Source organism: Lactuca sativa, chromosome 5, assembly GCF_002870075.4.
Source record: "Lactuca sativa cultivar Salinas chromosome 5, Lsat_Salinas_v11, whole genome shotgun sequence".
NCBI lineage: Eukaryota > Viridiplantae > Streptophyta > Magnoliopsida > Asterales > Asteraceae > Lactuca > Lactuca sativa.
Window position 1 is genome coordinate 359,833,668 of NC_056627.2, and position 10,660 is coordinate 359,844,327.

Below are 10,660 nucleotides of genomic sequence, written 5' to 3' on the forward strand. Positions count from 1 at the left end.
GCCTACCTTGTGCATAGTAGAGAATATATACAAGGTTTGGCCAATTTCTGGCAGTATGTCCTAGTGTTCCACAGTAGAAACAATTAGGTTTCTTCATATAAGGGTTGTTACCGCTTATCCCTGGTTACATGTTCAGATTGTGTCCACAATTACACTTATAGTTGGCAGTTTGTTTGACTTGTTTTGGTGGACTATGTTTACTAACAACAGGTGCATTGGTATTAGAATTCACAACCACATCATCACAAATATTTGAAACAAAAGAAGTATCAATTTTCAAAGCAAGATTGTTTGACAAGCAACCGAATTAACAAAAATAGCAGTATCAGTTTTCAAAACATTATTTTTAAAAGTAGTGTTATTCTTCAAAACAAAAACACTCTCACCATCCTCTTTCCTATCTTGCACTAAGGATTCATCTGCATATGAGATAGATACGTTAGTATCATTCTGTTGGATAAGGTGTCTAAGTTCATAACTATTTCTGGTATGTACTTAACCCGGTTTGGCATGGTCCATTTGGGTTGCATGGCATCATGCATTTGGATAGACTAAAATGAGGGAAATAACACTTATGGTTTATTAATATATTATATGTTCTAATATATTAATAATATTATTTAATTAGTATTGATCAAGAATTTAGAATTAATTAAGTGATCAAAAGAAGACTAATTAAATATATGGTTTGATTGTGTAAATCACTCATACTTGTATAGTGGGCTAATGCTCCATGGATTATCAAGTTGGGCTAAAACCCATAGGATGCTCCATGGTGGTTATAGAACCCATGGGTCATGGAAATGAAAGGTCATGACAATTAGGGTTTACATGGTGTAACCCTAATTGTAACACACTATATAAAGACCCTTATGTTTACCAAAAACGACACTTAAGAAAGAAAAAAGAGGGCTAGCCGATTTCAAGTAGTGTGACATTTCTCTCAAGTTTATTCCAAGTGCATTTGGTGTTGTGTGAGACATTTGAGGCATCACACTTGGGGTGCTAGGCTTTCAAGGTTTTCAAGGAATCCAAACTACTACAAGGTATGTTTTCTAGCTTACTTTTATGTTTAAAAGTTCCCCATGTATGCTTGATAGGATTTTAAACCTTGGAAATCAATTTTGCATGTATCTTAGTCAAACATAGATCCAAGGTTTCTAGAGTTGCATGAACACCTTAGGAGTGTTAGAGTGCTCAAAACCCTTCACGTTCACCCTATCATCATTCATTGGCTCAACTATAGTAGATTTGCCATACTGTAGGTGTGCTTCTTTTGCTATTTCTTCCTTGGTCAGAGGAGTAAATGTGTAGTTATCATTGAATAGAGGAGGAACACCGTTATACCCTAGGTCTCTTTTGTCGTTCCACCTAAGTTGTTTTTCAATCATTGTCTCAACTTTCTTACTTGACACATCTAATTTCTTGAAATTAAAATCTGTATTTTCAAACTTATTCTTCAATGTGTCAAGCTCGACAGTTAGACTGACAATCTTTACTTGAGCATAATTATATTGTTCAAATTTAATACTATCCTCTTACTTAATCCTTTTTAGGTCTTTGGTTTGGGCTTCTAGTTTTTCTTTTTAAGGCTTTTGGCCCTTTCTGAGAGTGTATCCTTCATATTTAAGGTCCTCAATTTCCCTAATTAATAAATCTTGTTGATCGCGATACAGTTTAATTTTATCACTACAAGCTTGAGAACAGGAAGTTTCAGTAACCTCTTTTGTAGCAGGTGTAGTAGACACCATGAAGGCAAATTGCAGTTCCATCATCTCTTCTTCAGCTTCTTCCACCTTTGAATTCTCGTTGATCTGTGCCAGGTTTGCTGCTTCATGTCCAGTCAAATTCAGTGTTTGCATTTGATCCTCCCAGTTGAAACTTTGTGCCACCATTGCCAAGTTAGTGGTTTCATCGTTGGTTGTAACTCCTCTATTGTTCCCTACAGGTACCAGCATCCTATCGGAATTGTTTCTGGTATCTGGCTTGGTTCATTCACGAGAAAAATGACCTGGATCGTGATAGTTGAAGCACCGGATCTTGATCTTATTGAACCCCACCTTCTTCTCCACATTCATTCCCCAATTGTTCTTTCATGTACGCTGAGTAGACTTCTTTTCCCTGAACACAACCATAACTATTTTCCATGTGATGTCCATCTCTTCCACGTCCTCATGATGAATATGATCCAGTTCTCCAACTATGATTGGAGGGGCCAAATCTCCTGCTAGAAGAGCGTTGTAACAATTCATAAACCCAACCATTAAAGCCATGTTTTCTTCAGCTTCTTTAGGAATTGATGAAGTTTGAACTATGGTTGTGGATTTGGTTTTAGCATTTGAGCCAGAAGAACGTGAGGGTGCCAAAGGTTGATGAGGCATAACATGACAAGCATAATATGTTTGTTGAACTGAGAAGGCATTATTTGATGAGATTCCTAGATTTTCAGTAGAGTAGGAATTTACATGGTTGATTTCACGTTGCTTATCATCCATGTCACACGCCTTGATTATGGCCATCACTTCAGCAAGGGTAAACTTGCTCAAATCTCTAGTCTTCTTGATCACTGTTACATTCATGTCCCAACTATGTGGAAGAGAATTTAGTAGCTTCTTGTTAATTTTTGAGGTTGGTAGATCGATTCCAGCTGTACTCATCTCAGTAGTGAGGGTAATGAACCTTTGCAGTTGAACTTCCAGAGACTCCCTTAAAACATGATTCAACAAGTTGAACCTCTGTCGAAGCAGGTCCTGTCTGCTCTGCCTTATGTCCTCATTTCCCTTATAAACCTCAATCAAGGCTTCCCATAAATCCTTCGCAGACGTTTATTCCCTAAATCCTTTAGCAATTTCAGGAGACAAGGCCATGGTAATAGTGGCAAGAGCCCTGTCATGTTCTTCAAGTTTTTCAAATTCCTCATCTGTGTAGTCCTCTATCTTCTTATCAATAATCGTTTTAGTTTTATCATCCACGGTTATAATTCTGACAGGACCTCTGATAATGCTCCTCCATATCTTGGCATCCTTCATTTTGATGTATTTTTCAATTCTGAATTTCTATTCCGGAAATCCATCAGCAGACAAAAGTTGGGGAATACGAGTGGTAGTCCCCATAATAGAGTCCAACTCTTGATGCATTCAACTGGTGTATTGGTATTCCATTTTAAATTAGTAACACCGAAAACAGATGACCGTAAACTCCAAAAATTGTTGACCGTAAACTCCAAGAATTGTTGATAAAAAACAGTCGCTTTCGGTCAAGAATCAACACCGAAAAAAATTAAATTTCTCGAACAGATTACAGTCTAAGCGTTGACCGAAAACTCAGGCTTTGACCAGATAAGCACCATAAACTCAGGCTTTGACCAGATTAAGCACCGTAAACTCAGGATTCGACCAGATTAACACTGTAAACCCTTTAGAATGATGCAACAGAAAACGTTGATTTATTATTTAATAGAATATCGCAATCCCTTAAATTTCGTGATTCAACTGATATCAATCCAAATCCAATCCTGATAAATCAGAAGAATATGCCCAAAAATTCCGATGAACAGGAAGAACACTAAGAACAGTTTTACGAAGAACACAGGATGTATTATCAATGAAGATCTAAAAAAATTGTTTTTTTCCGATTGAACCAATGCTCCCAAAAACAGCCAAAAACGATTTCAAAGTCCTTGAATATGATTGATACTTGTTCTGGCTATGATACTAATTGTAAGTCCCAAAACTATGGATCTTATGCAATATCAATCTTAATCGCTTAAAGAATGTGGAATGTTAGATAAACAATGATTCAAGAACACAAAATAGCTTCAAATGGACACGATTCTATTATCAATAAACTATCTGATACATACGAACTCAAAGCAGCCGTGAACAAAATAATGGAACTCCTAACCCCTAAACGGTTGTGTGTGTGTGTGTGTGTGTGTGTATATATATATATATATATATATATATATATATATGTATATATGAGCCAAATACAATGTCATAAAAAGGTCCAAGCCCATTATGGTGGAAATCACCATAGTGATTTCGGTCCTTACAACTGTGAACACAATAAACCGAATAATAGAATACTAATCTAAGCCAAAGAACAAATAACAATATAAGCCCAACATATACCACAAAAATATGACCCAACAAGGCTCATTTTCTAGAGAAATAAATTTTAAAAACTTTAGCGTTCTTAGAAATTTACTTTTCACAGAAAAAAAAAATTATGGAAGAACATTGAAATTGGTGTAAAAAAATAAACATCAAACCACTAAGAGAATATCGTGTGTCTCATAGTCGGAAGAGTATGGAAATGGCGCGTGGTGTGACATTTGTTTTGTTATAAGTAAATAATGATGTTTGCAATATAGTAATAGTGTAAAGTATGCAGGTGTATGTATTAAAGGCTAAACTATATGATAACTAAAGTGTTTAGCCCAAAAAGTGAATTTTGGTCAATATGTGTAAATTATGAGTTTGAGTAAAAAATTTAATGTCTTAATAAAGAAATAATCTAACTTGATAAGTGTAATCAAATTAATAAGCTCTTAATAAAAAGTACTTAACGCATTAAGGAATTGTAACATCCCAATGATTAGGAATTTCCAATTTTAACCCTTAGTATGAAGATTGTTTGCATTTTAGCCCTTGTGTATGGGAAGTGTTGCAAAATGGCCCATAGTGGTATTTTTATAAATTATTGGCAGAGCTCACATACATTGGGCGTACGTGCCAGAACCTCAAACCCTAATTTTTAGGGTTTGGACCCTATATAAGTATCATTAACTCTCCAAGGCTCATTCCCTCACCAGCCTACAACCCTAATTTCGTCCATTGCAACCCTAATCTCTTATGTGTGTGTTCTTTTGAGCTTTAAAGTGTGTGTTTGTGGTGTCTTTGAAGTAAAGAGAAGAGTGAAGAACCAACTTGGAAGATCAAGGCCACATAGATCCAAAAAGACCTCACCTCCAAGCTTTATTTTAAGGTATAAACTTCTGAACTTTATGACCATATATCTAGATCTTTTTTATATTAGAAGTTTATGCTTATTAGCTCCATATTCCTGGTCCTTTTGGGTATAAGCTACCCTAGACCAAATTAGTTGTCCTTTTGGACGTTTTAGGGTAGTAGTTTGAGTGATAAAAATGTGATAGTCGACCTTCTTTTCACTCCATGAAAATATTGAGGTGTCTTAATAGGTTAAGGAGTTTGATGTTTTAGCTTTTGGGAACTTTCTAGCCATGCAACACCATAAATTTGGAAACTTTAAAGCTTAAAGGAATAAGCTCTTAATAGAAGGATTAATGGAGAGCTCCGTATGTTGGGCGTACAGATTGGTACACTGCACGTTCTAGGTCAGCTTCAAGATTTTGGTCAAGGGTTGAGTACGCCCCGAGTACAGGCTGGGTATGCCCAGCGTACTCAACTATGTTGACCAATTTTGACTTTTGACTTTTTGACTTTGACCAAGTTGACCTAAGGGTATTTTGGGTATTCAGAGTGGTATTCGAGATTGGTCTTTATTTGATGAATAGGTAACCATTTAAGCTGACATTCGAAGTTATGTCCTATTTAGAGATCTTTTTCAAACCGAGAGGTGAGTTTTTTTCCCTCATTGTACATATGGGTCGAAGGCACCTAGGCTGACCCACTGGATCAATACCTGTTATACACTGATTGATGGCATGCTGAGTATGTGGTAGATTTGCATGATTATATGATAGCTGCTTATATGTGTTAGACTGGTAGATCTATAGGACTACCTATGAATATTGGTTGTGTGATTATATGTTTGGTGCATATGTTCGTTATATGTTATATGGTAACATGTTATGTTAAGGTTGAGGCTTTACTGCTTTGTGCATGAGCCAATAAACCGGGGGGTATTCCAGTCTAATGACTAAGTGGATCCGAGGGTATTCCAGTCTAATGACTGAGTGGACCCGTTGTATATTGGCATTCCAGGCCGATGATTGATTTGGCCAGGGGTATTCCAGTCCGATGACTGATTAGACCTAGCATGCATTTTTATATATGTTATGTTGTGTGGTGGTATTATGGGGAACTCACTAAGCTTTTTCTTATAATTTCAGTTTATTATTTCAGGTACTTTAGATGATCACAAGAAAGTGAAGGTGTGATTATGCACATCTTCCTGTTTTTATGATTTTGGGTCTTAGGGAAACTATGATTATGATTATACTCTTGAAACAATGATTTTGTAAACATTTTATGGTTAAAATGGGCTGTTTTTGAAAATTTTAAATTTATATTATTTTTGGGTTGTTACGGGAATGAGATATGGTAGACAAGGGTAAAATAGCAAATGTCCTAAAGGATGAGTGAATTTTAGTAACCACGACGTGGTAAGAGTAATACCACCACGTGGCCCTGTAGCGGTAATTTGGTTGACGTAAAATGAATACTGAGGGAAATATACTATGAAGCACCAAGATGTGGTGAAGGTTAGACCATGGCGTGGTTGAAAGCATGATGTTATATTCTTTTTTGATGAATCTTTTAGTGATGGAACAAAAGTGTCATAAATAAAGGGAAATCGACGATGTGACACGCTAATGATAGCACCACGTGGCAGGAGTATCGCCACGACGAGACGACGCAGTTAGTAAAAAAATCAAATAAAACTAATGAAAGTTCTTTTCAACTCTCATTTCACACCCTTTCACTCTAAAGTAGGGAAACTCGAAGGAAAGTGGATTTCAATCTAATTTTTAAGAAGAAAGAATGAGAGATTAAGAAGGAACTATCAAGGTATTGTTTATTACTTCTAGAATCAAGAGTAAGCTTTATATGCTAACCAAATTTGTGAATTAGGGAAAATACGAGTTTGAGGTTTAATAACTCTAATCATAATAATTGATTTCTATACTGAAATTCTGATGAGTAGTAGCAAATAGAAGTTGTAATTACATGATTCTAAATGTATAGAGTAATAACAACAATCAATTTTGTGAATTTGGGGATAAATTGCTATGAACTCTAGAAATTAAAGTTGGTGATTTTAATGGGTTGAGTTTATAATATGTCGAACAAAGATACATATATATGATCAATTGGAAGTATATGAATAAATTGAGTATTTGGAATTTGTGTTACTCATAATTGAGTATTATGGAACTATGTTGTGGTGTTATTGATTATGAATGAATCATAACACTTAAGAGTTGTGTTATTGACTAGGTTCCGGTGACGCAAAAGTTGGAACGGGATCTCACGAATCGGAACAAGCTCCTATCAACCTAATCAAGGCGAGTAGTTAAACTTTAACTCATGAGATATATTGTGTTGTGCAATTAGAATGATGTAATCAAATGTATATTTCTATAAATGGTTGTATGGAAACACCAATATGAGTACTTTAATATGTATTATAAATAGTATAAGACTATATTTAAAGAACATCCCAAAAGTTTGATGTATGTGTTGATAAATTTATATATAAGTAATATGACATATTTTGAAGTAAAACGAGAAGCCTCCTAATGAGTTATAGTCTGGCTAAATTTTATAAAATGTGGAGTTTGTTTAAAAATTGTTTAATAATGTTATAGTTAAATTAATCACTAATATTGTGCTAATTTTGTGAGTGTGGTTTGTGTTAAGCATGAAATGTAAACCAAAGCAAGGGAAAGAAGTCATGGAGTCATGGAGAAGTAGGAGTTATTTTAGATAAAAATTAGCCTCTTTTGTATAAAACTTTGTGACACCAGTCAGATCTTAGGTTTGGTATTAATATGTATTGTTTATATTTACTTATGTTTGTAAATACCCAACTGAATTCGATGGTGTTTGATGTATAATATTAAAAAAGTTATATGTATTTTGTGTATAAAAAATGAGAGAAAACTGATTGTTACATATGGGTGTCTCCGCATGACTTGACTTGAACTCCAGCTCATTTCTTTTTCTTTTAGGTACAATTTTGCCTACATGTACATTATCCTTAATAATGAAATCTCAAAAAGGAATCAATCATTTACAAAATATCCACCGTATATTTAAGAAAGAGAAACAAAATATAGATTTTTCTCGGCCATAGATTTTTGAAATCAAAGGTCTATAATTGTCCTTGCAATCTTCACCCAATTTTAGTACTTACCTTATTATATATATATATATATATATATATATATATATATATATATATATATATATATATATATATATATATATATATATATATATATATATATATATATATATATATATATATATATATATATATATATATATATATATATATATATATATATATATATATGAAAATGATAAACCACACCACCATCTAGATGATCCAAATTAATTTCATCTTAATGCCTATCACATAAGGAATAAATCGCCAAGTACTAGGGGTATTTTGGATATATAATTTTTTTTATGAAAATTTACACCCCAACCATTAGAGTTACTTTGTGATGGTCGTGTGTATGTTTATGTATATCTTTCATAAAATGGTCTCTCACAAATATTTTATGTTGGAAACCAATTGATAATTAACGAAGTAATACTTTTTTCGGTAAAAGTTTCAAATCTATCACAAAATCTTTCGTATAAAATTAACCATACGTTTTTGTTGAACGATTTTTGGTCGAATTTTTGTCGGTAAAAGTCATTCCGACAAATTTCATCGTCATAAATGATCATGTTTTGTAGTAGTGTAATATAGTAGTTTTTTCATAACACTTTTTAAGAGTTGAAAAATAAATGTTGATAATTTGACATGTTATTAAAGTCATTTTACTTGCTACATCTATAGAAAATCACACATATCATATCTTCATCATCATAAATATATATATAAAAAACAATTGATATAACATATTTATACTTGTATCATACATATCATTAAACTTTAACACACGAATATATTTTACAACGTTCAAACTATTATTATAAAAAGAAAAAAGAACCCACACATGTAGTAGAATACACAAACGATACCCTAATTAAGACAACTTGACTTTTGCTCATAGCTTAAAACACTCAAGTGCCCTTTCTGCCTCACAATTGTTACCCGTGAACATACTAAAAAACTCTTTGTATGTGTAACCTCGATACAATGGTGTCAAGGAACTTTCCTTGAGCACACTATCCGCAGGTCGTATTAAAATGTCACTTGAAGGAGCCACGAATGTCCCGATGGTGGTCCGTGACTCCTTTGAATTCGTCACCACTCGGTGCACCGCACTTGATAGCTTCCCGTTGCTTATAACCTATTCAATTTTAGCCCATTTGTCAGTTTTTGTCCAAAACATCGAATGGTATGCAAATTTAGTATAGAACTTACTCGTAACTGGAGCCCTGGGATCACAACGAAAGCATTAGGGAGAGGCTCGATCCCGATCCATCGGCCATCTTTAAGAGCTTGAAGTCCAGAAATATTACCTTGTTGAAGCATGCTAATAAGATTAGGGTCACAATGTTCGGGCATTCCGAGTGTTAAACTTGGATTTGGACAAGGAATATGATGGTTCACCGATATCAATTGGGTCTTGCTCAATTCGCCTCCAAAATACCCCGTTTCGAGCCCCATTCCTTCACAAATTAGCTCCAACATTGTCAATAAAAACTTCCTCGCTTCAATCGAGTACTTCCCAATAATATTCCTATGCATTCATTATTAAATATATCAATTAAAGAATACAAATTGTTAGTGTATATCACATTTGTACGATACCATTTTATAAGTGTTCCCTTCTTTCCTTAAGACATTTATGGAGAATAAACAACCACTCCACATATATCTTACATAAAGTAATCATTAGTTTTTAATGTTTAGATCAAGATTTTGTTACCGATAACCGGAAGGGTTTTCAGGCCAATGGATTATATGATCTTCAAGAGGATGACACCGGTGAGTTAAATTGTCTCGCCAGTAATGAACCGTTTCATTTTTATAGTTTAACGTGCTCGTGTACAACCTACAACTCGAGTTTAAATCGTTTGAGTAGAATCTCGATTTAAATTCCGCAGGAGACGCAAAGAAATCTTGAAAAATTCTCATTGTTTGATCCATTAAGTCCCTCGAAACTCCATGATTGATCACCTATATTGTATAAAACGATCAATGTAATAAGTTCTTTAATCACTACAAGAAACATGACATTAAGTGACTCACAACTTAGGATCATTACTTACCTGAAAAAGTCCAAAATCTTGACTTGCTTTTATAATATGTTGAACGATCTCAGGTCGTTCAGGGCCATAAATGTTTTCTAGATTGATGATCGGAATGTCTTTGGATGCTGGTATATTATTGGTTCCAGGCCTTCGTTCAAGTGGGAAAACATAGCTTTCCGGTAAAGATTGAATGTTGGACCAGTTCGAAGTGAGAACATCCATACTTGAGACTGCATGCATTGGAAGACACATTATTCATACTTATTTATATTTGAGATATTGTAAACTTAAAATCGTGCCATAGTTTTGTATCAATTTTTAATTTTGTTGTTATTGAAAGTTGTGGTCCTATGAGAAATTAGAAATGGACCACAATGAATCATATCACTGTATAATAAGATTTGTGTTGCAATCTAACATTAAATTAATGGTCGCGATAACGATTAGAAATTGGCTTCACTTCATCAACTAATAATTGTACTTGTAAAAATTATTTTTCTAGATGATAATCGTAC

The 10,660-nt window shown here is 34.1% G+C and overlaps 1 protein-coding gene across 1 annotated transcript; it reads right to left on the minus strand.

Moving 5' to 3' along the window:
• Nucleotides 1-8,823: 8,823 nt before the first annotated feature.
• LOC111902492 (hyoscyamine 6-dioxygenase) lies at nucleotides 8,824-10,413 on the minus strand. The gene is made up of 4 exons (XM_023898317.3): nucleotides 10,164-10,413; nucleotides 9,821-10,071; nucleotides 9,313-9,631; nucleotides 8,824-9,238 (listed from the first exon to the last, which is right to left on the minus strand). The coding sequence occupies exons 1-4, from the start codon at nucleotides 10,395-10,397 to the stop codon at nucleotides 8,993-8,995; spliced, it is 1,050 nt and encodes a 349-aa protein (XP_023754085.1). The 5' UTR covers nucleotides 10,398-10,413; the 3' UTR covers nucleotides 8,824-8,992.
• Nucleotides 10,414-10,660: the final 247 nt, after the last annotated feature.

Coding starts and splice junctions, on each gene's coding strand:
- LOC111902492 (XM_023898317.3), bottom strand. CDS start 10,397: ATGTGTCTTCCAATGCATGCAGTCTCAAGTATGGATGTTCTCACTTCG. Junction 10,072..10,163: donor AAGATTTTGGACTTTTTCAG/GTAAGTAATGAT, acceptor TATACAATATAG/GTGATCAATCATGGAGTTTC. Junction 9,632..9,820: donor GAAAACCCTTCCGGTTATCG/GTAACAAAATCT, acceptor ATGAATGCATAG/GAATATTATTGGGAAGTACT.